Source organism: Hypomesus transpacificus, chromosome 6 (assembly GCF_021917145.1).
Source record: "Hypomesus transpacificus isolate Combined female chromosome 6, fHypTra1, whole genome shotgun sequence".
NCBI lineage: Eukaryota > Metazoa > Chordata > Actinopteri > Osmeriformes > Osmeridae > Hypomesus > Hypomesus transpacificus.
Window position 1 is genome coordinate 8061532 of NC_061065.1, and position 14887 is coordinate 8076418.

The 14887-nt window shown below is 43.9% G+C and overlaps 2 protein-coding genes across 4 annotated transcripts; one reads left to right on the plus strand and one right to left on the minus strand.

The window, feature by feature from the left end:
* Positions 1-624: 624 nt before the first annotated feature.
* On the minus strand, positions 625-8926 carry wdr20b (WD repeat domain 20b). Of its 3 annotated transcripts, XR_006956255.1 has the most exons (5): positions 8055-8926; positions 6291-6473; positions 2909-4327; positions 2078-2548; positions 625-1577 (listed from the first exon to the last, which is right to left on the minus strand). XR_006956255.1 is itself a non-coding variant. In XM_047022037.1 (4 exons), the coding sequence occupies exons 1-4, from the start codon at positions 8301-8303 to the stop codon at positions 2495-2497; spliced, it is 1905 nt and encodes a 634-aa protein (XP_046877993.1). In that variant the 5' UTR covers positions 8304-8926; the 3' UTR covers positions 625-2494. The 3 variants fall into 3 exon arrangements, 2 of the variants coding, with proteins under 2 accessions (XP_046877993.1, XP_046877994.1); XM_047022037.1 differs by having other exon boundaries at positions 625-2548; XM_047022038.1 differs by lacking the exon at positions 2909-4327 and having other exon boundaries at positions 625-2548; positions 8055-8925.
* Positions 8927-9830: 904 nt separating this feature from the next.
* Positions 9831-14766, plus strand: hsp90aa1.1 (heat shock protein 90, alpha (cytosolic), class A member 1, tandem duplicate 1). Its single transcript, XM_047022036.1, has 11 exons — positions 9831-10046; positions 11107-11256; positions 11510-11876; positions 11988-12121; positions 12244-12543; positions 12684-12849; positions 12955-13145; positions 13263-13410; positions 13523-13791; positions 13890-14223; positions 14354-14766. Exons 2-11 carry the CDS (start codon positions 11107-11109, stop codon positions 14461-14463), a joined length of 2169 nt encoding a protein of 722 aa, XP_046877992.1. The 5' UTR covers positions 9831-10046; the 3' UTR covers positions 14464-14766.
* Positions 14767-14887: the final 121 nt, after the last annotated feature.

Consider the following 14887-nt stretch of genomic DNA (forward strand, 5'->3'; position numbering starts at 1 on the left):
AACTCCACTCATGGCCGTTCTATGGTTGTATCAGTGACCTGTCAATCTGAACTGAGTGGTGATGTCCTACTGAACTCCACTTATGGCTGTTCTATGGTTGTATCAGTGACCTGTCAATCTGAACTGAGTGGTGATGTCCTACTGAACTCCACTCATGGCTGTTCTATGGCTGTATCAGTGACCTATCAATCTGAACTGAGTGGTGATGTCCTACTGAACTCCACTCACGGCTGTTCTATGGTTGTATCAGTGACCTGTCAATCTGAACTGAGTGATGATGTCCTGCTGAACTCCACTCATGGCTGTTCTGGTTTTCCCGCAGCCCAGAGATGAGGTTCCACTGCAGACCAAGGAGAGAACCATCTTTCCCCCTCTGGGTAACACCAACAGGAAGGAGTCACGAAGCCCTCACGCATAATATGTTAATCTTAGCTTCTCTCATACCACGTGCCAAGTTATTAAAACTAGATTCAACTTTACACAGAGTGTATAATTTCACAGCATGCTTGAGGACAATTCTGTGCATAATCCTCATAACCCAAGCTTTTTGAAAAAAAAAAACAAAAACAAACTGCTCTAATGTTACTTGTTCCCTATGTGCAAGAAAGAGGTCAGAGACAGGTGGTCTGTCAAAGCTGTTTAATAGATATAACATGGAGGAAAAAAGCTCCCACTGTTAGAATCCTCATACCCCTCCTATGTGGGTGCTCCAAGTACTTGCTGGATCCAAGCACCCTTACCATCAAGTACTGACGTTAAATCAACACAGTGTCCGTCAGTTCACACAATGACGACATCAGTCCCCATCATGGGTCCTCATAGCACCCATGACGCCCACTCCCATGACGCAACACCGGACCAGTCTGGTTGGTTATGTAGGTGAGTGAGTTATTCACACATGTCAATGCACTGGTGCTAATGGGTGAAGGGACTATGTCAGTCTTAGTCTTCTGTGGTTTACCTGAGCTCTGAGTGATGGCTGAGTTAGACTGCTGCACTTCGGCCTTCCTGCCTACCTGGAGGACCCTGTAGCCACAGGCTAGCTAGCGCTCAGCACTACCTATTAGTTAAGAGGATTTCATAGACATCTCCTATACCAAATGTTTCATTAAGAAAAATACACCTGAATTTTCTTTATGTACAACAGAAAAGAAACATTAACCTGCATATTCAAGATTCATTTTAATATTATTATGTATATATTTTCTGCATTAGAAATTTCACTATTTTCTGAAATGAGGAACTTCCAACTAGAAATAATGATAATTTCACCCATAAATCATTGAAGTACAATATTTACATATATAATACAGAGCCCATTTTAATCTGAAACAATATTAAAATAAATGTTCAATAGATACAAAGGTTTTTATTCTATTTATATTCCAACCTTGTCAGGGAGTCCTTGCACACTCCAAAATTGTAAAGCCATTCTCTTCTAATAAACTATTAAGTGCAAACAATTTTATCTTATTTTTCTTTCTTTAAAAAAAAAAAAACTATGATTGCAGCATCCAGAGTTCAGACAGAGGGGGATGACGTCATAATCCCATAATCCCAAGTGCATCCAAGGCCGTCTTCCCCCAAAGAAAAAAAAAAAAAAAAAACACGTTATGTCCCGTCAGACTTAAATGAATTAAAAAATCAAAAGAAACAGAAAATGACAGAACAAGAAAAATCAGTGCAAAATACTCAAGCTATGATATTCTGATTGAGATTTTCAAAAGCCTTTTTTTGTCTTGGCAAAGGAAGCAAAGACTCCAGTCTCCCTTATCTGTGAGCTTGAGATCAAGCTGTATCAGGAAGGTGAGACCAGAAGGTGAGACCAGAGGAGAGACCAGAGGTACAACTAGAGGAAACACCAGAGGAAAGACCAGAGGAGAGACCAGAGGAGAGACCAGAGGAGAGACCAGAGGAGAGACCAGAGCCTAGTCTGACAACAACCTGCCTGTCCTTACGTCCTGTGCGGTTTGTTTGGAAGAAGCCAGGTACAAGAGATGTGTATAAAATATGGCAGAAGTTCCCACATAGGACCCTGTTGTCGGCCTGGATAAAGGCTTCCCCACACTGCGCTTACCCCCGTCCAATCTCCTTCAGGTCAGTCCACACGTGGAAAGGAAGCCACAGGTTTTCAGACTAAGCGGGACACAAGCTGATTAGAACCAAGGTCGAAGCACACTGAAAGCAGCCTGCTCAGATCCCTGATCAAACGAAACAGTAAAAGTCTCCAAGACCTGTCCAAGCTTGCATCTCTCATATCCTTTCCCCACTTGTCAGACAGCGTGTTGGTACTACCATACACAGTCACAGCTATCTGGACATGAAAAGGAACCCAATCAGAGCATGGTAGGTGGGGATCACACTGATGATGGTGATGATGATGGAGGTGATGATGATGATGTGAGAGTGAAGAGCAGCGCTGCAGGGCCTGGGTCTGGGTGATCCCGTCTCTGTGCAATGGAGCTAGGTTAAGCAGCAGCAGCAGGAGCCAGGGCTATACTACTGTCCCACTGGGGGAGTTGGCTGGGTTTTGGGATGATAGTAAACCCTGTGTCCGAGAGAGAGAGAGAGAGAGAGAGAGAGAGAGAGAGAATATAAGAAAGAGAGAGTGTTGGGTTAGACTGAGAGGAACACATAATGAACACATGACAATTTTAAAAGTATCATGGGGTTAGTCCTATTGGTAAGTTAGGGTGGTTGGCACCTCTGTTTATAAATGAGGTGTCTTCGACCCAAACAAACCAACATGTATGAAACTATTATACAGCGTACTATTAATCAATGTAATTATTAAACAAGTTATTACATTTAGATATAGTTTTGTCCAATCTATAGGGACTGATTTCGCAGCATAGGCCAGCAGATTAATTACATCCCAGTAACCAGGGGGGAGGGATCAACAACTCACCACTTTCCCCGGCCTGGCCCATGTGCAAATGAAGCCCTCCTGACAGGCTGTGACCAGACAGTCCTCCAGGAAGATTAACACAGTGAGTCTCTCGTGAGCGATCTTCTTACACACCAGGGGCTCCAGCAGAGGAACGTCCTCCATGCGCGGGCACAGCAGGGTGCCCAGAGTCTTAGCGGCGTCTGCCTTGGCCGTCCGCGCCGAGCTCAGCTGGTTGAGCTTGTCGCTGCTCTTGCTGCTGATGTGGCCCATGCTGTGGTTGCGTTTGTGGTCCTTCTCGTGGCGCTCCTTGCGCGTGTCGTGCAGCGACAGCGTGGCGAACTTGCTGACGCCCGTGGCGATGAAGGCGCTGTCGATGATGCTGCCACCCTTCGTACTGCTGCCGCTGCTCCCGGTGTGGCTGTTGGGGGTGCTGCCCCCTGCTGGGTTGGAGGAGTGTGGCAGGCTGTTGGAGCGAGGCAGGGGGGCAGGGAGGGAGTTAGCGGGGTTGCCACTGTTACTACCACTGCTTACACTGTTGTTGCCGTTTGTGCCGGAGGGATTTGAGATGGTGGAGTTGGTGGTGGTGGTCGTAGTGGTGGTAGTGGTAGCAACAGTCACCCCAGTGGCAGGAGGGGTGGTGGTGGCACTCATGACGTTAGTTTGAGTTCTGGTACGAGACAGGGGGAGATGGGGGAAGAGAATGTCCTCTGTGAGGTCCCACAGGCACAGCTGTGTGTCCTGCCCCACCGAGCCAAACCGGTAGGTCACGCTGACCGGCCTCCCATCTGTGGAGTTCCTTTTGGAGAGGCCTGACTGGCCGCTGTTGGCCCGGTCTCGACCCGCTCCAAAATGGATCTGCTCGTGGAATTCCTCGTCGCTGCCGCTGAACTCAGCCGGCGGGTCGCTGTCCTCCACGCTGGTCGTGCAGTGATCGAACGCCACCACGCTCACCCACGACTTGTGACCGTGACCCCTCGCGATCACCCTGCAGTCTGAGAACGACCACACGGTCACCAGGTCGTCCTCGCCGCCCGCTACGATGTACCGTCCGTCCGGGCTCCAGCACACACACAGCAGCCCGCCAAAATAGCTCTTCATGGTTCCGTGGAGCTCCGCGGCATCGAAGCCAAACACCCGCAAGAAGCCGTCCTGGCTGGCACAGGCCAGGAACTTACCGTCTGGGGAGAAGGCAAATTCGTTGAGCGCCCCCTCACCCACCGTCCAGCGGAGTAAGGGATTGCGGGCGGACTTGCTCTTGCAGGTGTGCACGGCGTAGCTGTCGCCCTGCTTTAGGAGCTGGTAGTGAGGCGCCGTGGTGCCACAGGTGTGCTCCACATTGTACAGGTACAAACTGCCGCTGGAGTGGGCCACCAGGAACAGGCTCTCAGAACCAGGGACCCACCGCACGCACGTCACCCGAGACTTGTCTATTAGTCTCTGGGGGAGGAGAGACAAAGAAGCTTGTGAGGGCTTGTGAGAACACCTGCTTTTCAGAAAAGTATGGCACTCTTAGAATTTGACACTCGATCATTGACAATCCTACATGGAAATGATCTGTCTACGCCTCACAGAAAGTAGACATTCATTGACTACCTGTATTTATTTTATTTTTTTTCATTTACAGTGCCCTCCAAAAGTATTGGAACAGTGAGGCGAATTCCTTTATTTTTGCTGTAGACTGAAAACATTTGGGCTTGACATCAAATAATGAACGTGAGACCAGAGATCAACGTTTCAGCTTTTATTTCCAGGTATTTACATCAGGATCTGATGCACAACTAAGAAAATATCACATTTTGTTTGAATCCACCCATTTGTCATGTGATCAAAAGTATTGGAACAGATATACTTAAAACATATTTAAGTGAATAAGACTTAATATTTAGTTGCAAATCCTTTGCTTTCAATAACTGCAGCAAGTCTGTGACCCATTGACGTCACCAAACTTTTGCATTCTTCCTTTTTGATGCTTTCCCAGGCTTTCACTGCAGCCTCTTTCAGTTGTTGTTTGTTTTGTGGGGTTCCTCCCTTCAGTCTCCTCTTAAGCAGGTAAAATGCATGCTCTATAGGGTTTAAGTCTGGAGATTGACTTGGCCAGTCTAATACCTTCCATTTCTTGCCCCTGATGAACTCCTTTGTTGTTTTGGCAGTGTGTTTTGGGTCGTTATCTTGCTGCATGATGAAGGCTCTGCCAATCAGTTTGGTTGCATCTTTCCTTAAATTGGCAGACAAAATGTTTCTGTAGACTTCCGAGTTCATTTTGCTGCTGCCATCATGTGTTACATCCTCAATGAAGATTAATGAGCCCGTCCCAGAAGAAGCCATGCAAGCCCAAGCCATGACATTACCTCCACCGTGTTTCACAGATGAGCTTGTGTGTTTGGGATCATGAGCAGTTCCTTTCTTTCTCCAAACTTTAGCCTTTCCATCACTTTGGTAAAAGTTAATCTTTGTCTCATCAGTCCATAAAACTTTGTCCCAGAATTTTTGAGGTTCATCTCTGTACTTTTTGGCAAATTCCAGCCTGGCCTTCCTATTCTTCTTGCTAATGAGTGGTTTGCATCTTCTGGTGTAGCCCTTGTACTTTTGTTCATGAAGTCTTCTGCGAACAGTAGATAGTGATACCTTCACTCCTGCCATCTGGAGGTTGTTGCTGATCTCACTAACAGTTGTTTTAGGGTCTTTCTTTACAGCTCTTACAATGTTTATGTCATCAACTGCTGATGTTTTCCTTGGTCTACCTGTTCGACGTCTGTTACTTAGTACACCAGTAGTTTTCTTCTTCTTCAGGACATTCCAAATGGTTGTACTGGCTATGGCCAATGTTTCTGCAATGGCTCTGATTGATTTTCCATCTTCTCTAAGACTCACAATTGCTTGTTTTTCACCCAAAGACAGCGCTCTGGTTTTCATGTTGTTTTCACCTCTGAATACAGTCTGCATAGACAAAACCTATCTTACCCAATTTGAACCTGAGTGTAGACATTCAGTGGTATTTATTGATTGAATAATGTATGTAATAGGACACACCTGGGCAACAAAACACACCTGTCAGTCACATGTTCCAATACTTTTGCTCACGTGACAAATGGGTGGGTTCGAACAAAAAGGTGATATTTTCTCATTTGTGCATCAGATCCTGATGTAAATACCTGGAAATAAAAGCTGAAACGTTGATCTCTGGTTTCACATTCATCGTTTGATGTCAAGCCCAAATGTTTTCAGTCTACAGCAAAAATAAAGGAATTGGCCTCACTGTTCCAATACTTTTGGAGGGCACTGTATGTACTGACTTGTGTGAGACAAGCAGAGAAGAGAGGCTGTGGTGGAGATGCAATCTGCTTTCAAGATTGTAATTAAAAGACACAAACTCTGATCCATAAGGGAGTGGGGTACCCACCTCCTCATTGAAGAGCTTGCTGGTCTCCTTCTTGATGGGGTCGATGAGCTGCACCTGTCCGGCAGAGAAGCCCACCAGCAGGGAGACGCTCTCCGCCGTGGCAGTGAGGGGGTTGAAGTCATGACAAGTGGGCTGCGTTCCTTTGTATATCCTCTTGTCTATAGGCTTGCTGAGATCTGCTGCCTGGAAGGTTCGAGGACACGTTATTACCTACCACATACGCCTTTAGTTCATAGTCATAAAAAGATTTGCTGTAACTAATTCCGACATATCCAAGCCCGATGACTTTGAACAGCCCAACAACAATCTGACTTGTCTTCAGGGATTGTCTTGTAGAAGATGTTGACACAGAAAATGCACCAACAGCACAAACACAATCAAAAATAAACCTCCAGTCCCAGGCTACAGCAGATCCAATCAATTGACTTCATCAAACAAGTAGCAACTGGTAATACTTGTTATCTACACTGGACCGAAGACACTGCACCTATCTGGGGGTAATGATGTTTGAAACACTGGCAATCATTACCCTAGAGACTGAGGCCCAGAAGGGAATGTAGGTTACCCTGCAGTGCCTGTGTCTACCAACAGGTGGCTGGGCTATGCAAAGTTAAAACTAGATCAAGCTGAATTAGGGCCAAACTGGTGAAAATGTTAAGTTGCTGTTATGTGAACTCCAGAAACATCACCTACAATTAACTTGCTACTTGCTAGTTCAGAGTTTATAGGATTGATGTTATCAATGTAATAAATGATTCACTCGCAAATTGGATAAGATTGAGATTATCAATATGGCCAATGATGCACCGGCAACCATTCAACTGGGGTTGCAATGGGATATAGGCAAGGCAGCACCTAGTCAATGGGATGATTAGATGTAAATAGACACAAAATGTCAACTTTTGTTGGACTATAACTTCACAACCAGTTCTAAAAACATTCAATATCAGGGTTAAATGTAAGAAACCACAGCTGTTTGTGATGATCATCACCACAACCACCTCTGTCAACAACCACTTCTTGCTAAAATGCCAACACCCCCCCATGTACAAACATGAGGTCACCACGGCTGCAACCCGCAAGGCTCACTTGAGCATGACATCAACAAAAACAGAACTGCCCAGCAATGTTCCACACAAACACACCGTCATTAAATGACAGACACACAAACACTGTCTCCCTTCAGACTAACATCGAGGCCTGTCTAACGACCATTCTGTGTAATGTTAGCACACAATACATTATTATAACCCCTAGCTAACTGAACAGGTCAGTACTGCAATGAATCTGTCAATATAATTTCTACTTTACAGTGCCAATCGTCAATGACGGGACGTGTCACCCTGGATGTCAACATCGTGTCGCACTCATCTCATGACGAGCCATTCCTTCACTCCAAGGTTAAGCGTGAACATTTCGAGTGCAATTCAGCCTCGAAAGAATGTAATGTCAGACATGCTGCACCGGCAAGCTGAAAGGTTCGCCAGCACTAGAATGCAAACGTTAACTTCGTAACAACTAGTTAGCTACCGAACTACACATAGCACATCCCGGACAAGGTACAGGGAAAACAAACTGTGGCGATGCTAGCTAAATTAGCTTGGTAGCTAACGTTAGCTATCTGGCCAGATATATGGCCTAGCTTGACTGGCTATCTGCGTACGTCAATGAAACAACCAAATTGACAGGCATAATGCAACATATTTGAAGACAGACATTAACTCCACAGGTTTAAATGCGTTGTATTAAAACAATGTTATTTACCTTTCTCACGCCTTTGTAAATATAAAAGTACAGTTCCCGGCCCACATTGAAACAGATTCTGTCGCCGTTACCGGACTGATCGTTCACATTAACGAATGATACCTTGACTGGATTCGAGCCCTGTGAGTTAAAAGGCACCCTGTTTGGGCGGCTGTATTCGGAGTGAGTGAGGAGTTTATAGACACCTTCCCGAGTGGTGAATTGAGTTTTAATTTCGTTCATCTCCTTCCCTCCTCCCTCCGCCGCCATCTTGGAAATTGGCGTTCATCCTGTCCAAACCCCGGATCTTACCCACAGTGCATGCGTTCAACCGTTGATTCCAGAACTTAGGAGTAACTTTTGTTAAGAGTACTTGGGCTATCCTGCGGTGTACTGTGTTCCGATTTATCAAGGTTTTTGCAAGGCTACTTTACGGAAATTGTAGGAATTAAACAAAACTATGGTCATGTGCTTTCAGGGGGATGAGTAAAGTCTTTCGCGATTGTTGAGTAAACTTCTTAGCTTAAGAAAGATGCCAGAATTAGACAAATGGTATTGTATAAGCTATATATAGTATATAACAGCTAAATTATGTAAAAAAATATAACAAAATAAACATGTATGTTCATACCCGAGTGTGCTCACGTCTGCGCTAAAATATTCCATACTGAAACGTTAAACATTTGCTCAATTGTAACTAATTTTTCTCTAATCCTCTCCCTTGTCTGATCAAGGTATAAAAAAGAGAACAGTGAATTTGAAACGCCAGTTGAAATTAAATGAAAACATGACTAGCATAAACCCACGACTCAGAGACTAGAAGATCACAATCATATTGTGTCAACTTGCACTGTAGAAGTTGGAAACCAAGAAGCGATGATTCATCATGCTCAATTGAGGTCAGGGTACATTTAAAATGTTCTGCTGTCTCATCTGGATGTTTCTAAAGAAACAGCTTACAACTTTTAACGTTCAGATTACTGGTGTGGTAGAAATGAATAGCAGTGCCATCCTCTGTATAGCTGAAGTCATAGCACCCTAGTCATCACTACACGAATATTCTAGTCTTTACTAGTATAAGCAATTATCTTCTACCGACTCTAGGCCTATGTGTTTTACGTTTGAACTGGTTTCATGTACGCATTAAGAAAGATAATACATGTTTATACCATTTTTGTTGATTGTGATGTATGACTTTCAAAAGCAATACATTGAACACTTAGGCAACATGTATGTGTCATTTTGGTTTATTTTCCATGTGTGCCAGCATTTATAACAAAACGTTCTTGAATATGAAAGAAAAATGCATTTAATTTGAATGTGTTCAACTATATGAGATCTAATGAACAACAATTTAAGTGTAAAAGCTCTGAATCTGAGGTGTACACCTGTTTTTTTTCTTAAACAGAAAAGGACCAAAATAACCACCAGCCCACGGCCTGACTGAATCTCTAGTGCAACTGTGGCTTAAGCACATGAGCTATTCTCCACAATCTCACCGTCCCAAAAAAGATTGGAGGCCTGTTTTCTCTCAGAGGCCTTCTGGCCCGCGTTTATCCAGTGCTGGAAGCAGGTGGTGTCAGAGCAGGCTGCGCACAGCTGTGACGTTAACAAAGGCGCCCGGAGGTGGGCCAGGCCTACTATACTCTATCAGAAGATGGCTTGCGCTGACTGACAGATACCCCTTGTGACTCCACAGCCCTATAAGGACACAAGCGGTTTACGGCTACAAACCCCTCACACACCCGACCCCCGCCCTGGCGTTTATTCTAGAACCTTCTGAATGGGAGCTTCCAGAAAGGCACCCCTTGAGTATATAAAGACCAGGACAGACCTGGGGGTCTGAAGCCAGTGAGAAGACATTGACCTGAAAGGTTAGAGGACTACGACACACAGGACGAGCAGTGGTACACTGAGATTTATACTACTCAGCTATAATACTCAACTCAGCTATTCGTTCTACTAACAAATTCAGGAAGACGCAAAGCTCAGAAGGTCATAAATAAATTCAAGGTAAGACATTCTACTCATCTGATGACATAATTATTACATCATTTAATGATGATAATTTGATGTTACAATCGAGGGGATGCAAGGGAGCATGCTTGCAAACAAAGGAGAAAATACAGAAATGCATTACCATCATACAGAATAGCTCTGCCATGATAAAAGCTCACTGGGTGGAAGGCAACAAATGATTTCTGGATACTGTAGATGTCTTTGTGAAAGGACGAGAGCACATGGCCAAAAGCATGACCCTGAAGGAAAGACACATGCTGTATACCTGTTACACAAAGTCTCACAGGCAATGGTATTTTAAATGAACAGAAATTGTGAATTGTGGGTCATTTTGATGACGGTGATTTTTATAAAGAAACATTTGCTTGAGTGGTTAACGACTAACTTTCAATGCAGAAGTTTAAAGCCTCAGAGCTTGCCACGGCTATCATGGGGCCTATGTAACTTCAGGACAATTGACCTAAAACCTTTAAATAAAGATGCAGCCAAGCACTTTGAAAGATATTCTTCTGCTAAAAGATTAAATGAAACCGTATTTGAGACAAAAGTTGAAATTTCTAGTGCTCCGTTTCAGAGAACCGGAGTCACATGTTGCTATTGCAGCTGTTGCCATGTGGGTGTGAATGACCGTCTTTTGAAACGGCAAGGGTTTGATTGACAGATGGGGCTTGTGCAATGTGATCCTGAGCTGCAGCTGCCTCCGCGTCTCCATTAGTCTCCTAGCTTTTGAGATGACCACTGGCTTCATGAACAAAATGAATGTCAAAACCTGGGATTGTCCAAAGCAACAACCAAAATGTGCAAAATAACGAGATATTAAATAAAAACTGTAATTTGAGTCGATGTAGGTCACACTTGATTAATTATTATTATTTCCCATTTTACTGACACTCACTTTTAATAGTTGATAACAGGGGTCCAAACTGGATTGTTTATGGTTTTCTATCTCCTGTACATTATTTGAAAAATGCGTTCTTAACATATACAGACAGAGGCAGGGATTTGACTGGATATTCCTGCATGAAAAATGTAACATCTGCCATTTTTTTTGCAGATGCCAGAGAAAGCCGGCCCCGCAATGGAGGAGGATGTGGAGACCTTCGCTTTCCAGGCTGAGATTGCTCAGTTGATGTCTCTGATCATTAACACCTTCTACTCCAACAAGGAGATCTTCCTCAGAGAGCTCATCTCCAACTCCTCTGATGTGAGTAAATAAAATATACATCTGAAGTTAACCCGTCTATAATTGACACCATCACCGTCATATAAAGAAATTGTTTTCAACTTCCCTGTCCGGTTTGATAAAGCCTTAATATGAAACAAACTACCTGATAAAAGGTTGTGCACATTCAGTATTCTATACATGTTTTACACTGGTTATTATGAACTCCATCAGTGAACATCATTAACCACATCACTAAACCCCTATTATGATTCTCCTTTCATTATTATGGCAGGCTTTGGACAAAATCAGATATGAGAGCCTGACTGACCCCAGCAAACTTGAGTCCTGCAAGGACCTGAAGATTGAGATCACACCTGACTTGCGTACTCGCACCCTGACCCTGGTCGACACGGGCATCGGCATGACCAAGGCCGACCTGATCAACAACCTGGGAACCATTGCCAAGTCTGGTACCAAGGCCTTCATGGAGGCCCTGCAGGCTGGAGCTGACATCTCCATGATTGGCCAGTTCGGTGTGGGTTTCTACTCTGCTTATCTGGTAGCTGAGAGGGTGACCGTCATCACCAAGCACAATGATGACGAGCAGTACATCTGGGAGTCAGCAGCTGGCGGCTCCTTCACAGTTAAAGTTGACACTGGTAAGCTACTCAATCACAACAATTCAAACACAGATTGTACCTATTAAAATGCTTGTTCCACATAATTTAATTCCACATCCAATGATTGTTTGTTTTTTACACATCCAACAGGCGAACCTATTGGCCGGGGAACCAGAGTGATCCTGCACTTAAAGGAGGACCAATCAGAATATTGTGAGGAGAAGCGCGTTAAGGAAGTTGTGAAGAAGCACTCACAGTTCATTGGCTACCCAATCACACTCTATGTAAGTTCAATTTGAATCCTTACTAAATCTTTATTATACCTCTTGAATCAACATAATACTAACAAAATCCTCCATTAAGTTACCCTAAAACCAGTTTAAAATACAAATATATTTATTTGAAGGTGGAGAAGTCTAGAGAGAAGGAGGTTGACCTTGAAGATGGAGAGAAGGAGGAGGATGCTGCTACCGCTGAGGACAAAGACAAACCTAAGATTGAGGACGTAGGCTCTGATGAAGACGAGGACACCAAGGACGGGAAGAACAAGAGGAAGAAGAAGGTCAAGGAGAAGTACATTGATGCCCAGGAGCTGAACAAGACCAAGCCCATCTGGACCCGTAACCCAGACGACATCACCAACGACGAGTATGGAGAGTTTTACAAGAGCCTCACCAACGACTGGGAGGACCACCTGGCAGTCAAGGTAAATATTTAAATATTTGACAAAACACACTAAATCTCATGTTTCCCCCCCCCCCCCCCCCCCCCCCAGAAAGGATGTTTAACAATCCTTATGAGACAGAATGGGTAAATGCTTATCTCATGAATTCATGTTTTTTGCAGCATTTCTCGGTGGAGGGCCAACTGGAATTCCGTGCCCTGCTTTTTGTGCCCAGAAGGGCTTCATTTGACCTCTTTGAGAACAAGAAGAGAAGAAACAACATCAAGCTGTACGTGCGCAGGGTGTTCATCATGGACAACTGTGATGAGCTGATGCCAGAGTACCTTAGTGAGTGCTTCACACCTGCAATAGTAACTTCACCATCAGTGTTTCTACCACAATACCTAGGTCCTTGGTTGAGAGTTGACCAATTGCTTTTGTGATCCTTGTCAGACTTCATCAAGGGTGTGGTGGACTCCGAGGATCTCCCCCTGAACATCTCCAGAGAGATGCTGCAGCAGAGCAAGATCCTGAAGGTGATCCGCAAGAACCTGGTCAAGAAGTGCCTGGACCTCTTCACAGAGCTGTCAGAAGACAAGGAAAATTACAAGAAGTGTTATGAACAATTCTCCAAGAATATCAAGGTAAGCCCATCTGAAAATGGATACTTGCAACTTTCCAAGCCATCTTTTTGAGACTACTTTACCTGTCTAAGTGTATAATAACAGATTCAAAACTAGTTGCTTTTCTTCTTTGTCTAGCTGGGTATCCACGAGGACTCTCAGAACAGGAAGAAGCTGTCAGAGCTGCTGCGCTACTACACTTCCTCCTCTGGAGATGAGATGCTGTCTCTCCAGGACTATGTTGCACGCATGAAGGACACCCAGAAACATATCTATTACATCACTGGTGAGTTATTTAAATCCACGTTCCTTCTTTTGGAGCACATTCAGTTGAACATACATTTTTGCAAAAAACAAAACCTCAAACAACATGACTCATCATGCACTCTCTCTTTTAGGCGAGACTAAAGAGCAAGTGGCAAACTCTGCCTTTGTGGAGCGCCTTCGCAAAGCTGGTCTGGAGGTCATCTACATGATTGAGCCTATTGATGAGTACTGCGTCCAACAGCTGAAGGAGTATGATGGCAAGAACCTGGTTTCAGTGACCAAGGAGGGTCTGGAGCTGCCTGAGGATGAGGATGAGAAGAAGAAGCAGGAAGAGCTGAAGACCAAGTTTGAGAACCTCTGCAAGATCATGAAGGACATTCTTGACAAGAAGATTGAGAAGGTATGCTTACAGTTTCAACTTTGCTCAAACACAGCAGCAACGTAACAACACAATCGCAAAGAATATGATAACCCATATATTGTTTTCAATAATAACAGGTCACAGTCTCCAACCGCCTAGTCTCCTCTCCCTGCTGCATCGTCACCAGCACATACGGCTGGACGGCCAACATGGAGAGGATAATGAAGTCTCAGGCTCTCAGAGACAACTCCACCATGGGCTACATGACAGCCAAAAAGCACCTGGAGATTAACCCCAGTCATCCTATTGTGGAGACCCTTAGAGAGAAGGCAGAGGCGGACAAAAATGACAAAGCAGTTAAGGATCTTGTCATCCTGTTGTTCGAGACAGCTCTGTTGTCATCGGGCTTCACTCTGGAGGACCCCCAGACCCATGCAAACCGTATTTACAGGATGATTAAGCTAGGCCTTGGTGAGTTCAGTTGACTTTCCTTGACAACATAAAGATACAAGGATTTGATCATTATTTTTGGGGGTCTAATACGCACTAGATAGGAGGACTGTTCTTTACTCATGTTGTCCTTATCTTTTCTGCATTTCAGGCATTGATGATGATGATTCAGCAGTTGATGATATCCTTCAGCCCAGTGAGGATGATATGCCTGTCTTGGAAGGTGATGATGACACATCAAGAATGGAGGAAGTTGACTAATGATTATGGAAGTACATATTTTCCGTTTGCCATTTTAATCTGTTAAATTATATCAATGTTTATCATTTTAAGTTAACTTCACTGTGAGGTCCTTCACTTGATTGTAATATATCAGCTATTCATTATCAATTCATCAACTATAATTACACATTTTCTGTCTGTTCGATTGCACTTGAAGTGTCAACAACACTTCAGTAAGAATTCAACGGGAGTTTTACCAATTTCATTTTTGTAAGAGTGAAATATTTTGTATGAAAAAAATAAGGCTTTGTAATAAAACATATATATTCAAATATACAACCAGTTTGGCTTCTTTTAATTAATCGTATCATTTGTATAACTCATTATGCAACTATGTCGACAAAAACAGCAGCAAATGTATCTACATGAAATCCACGTTCTTGTCTTCACTATTGAATCTGAA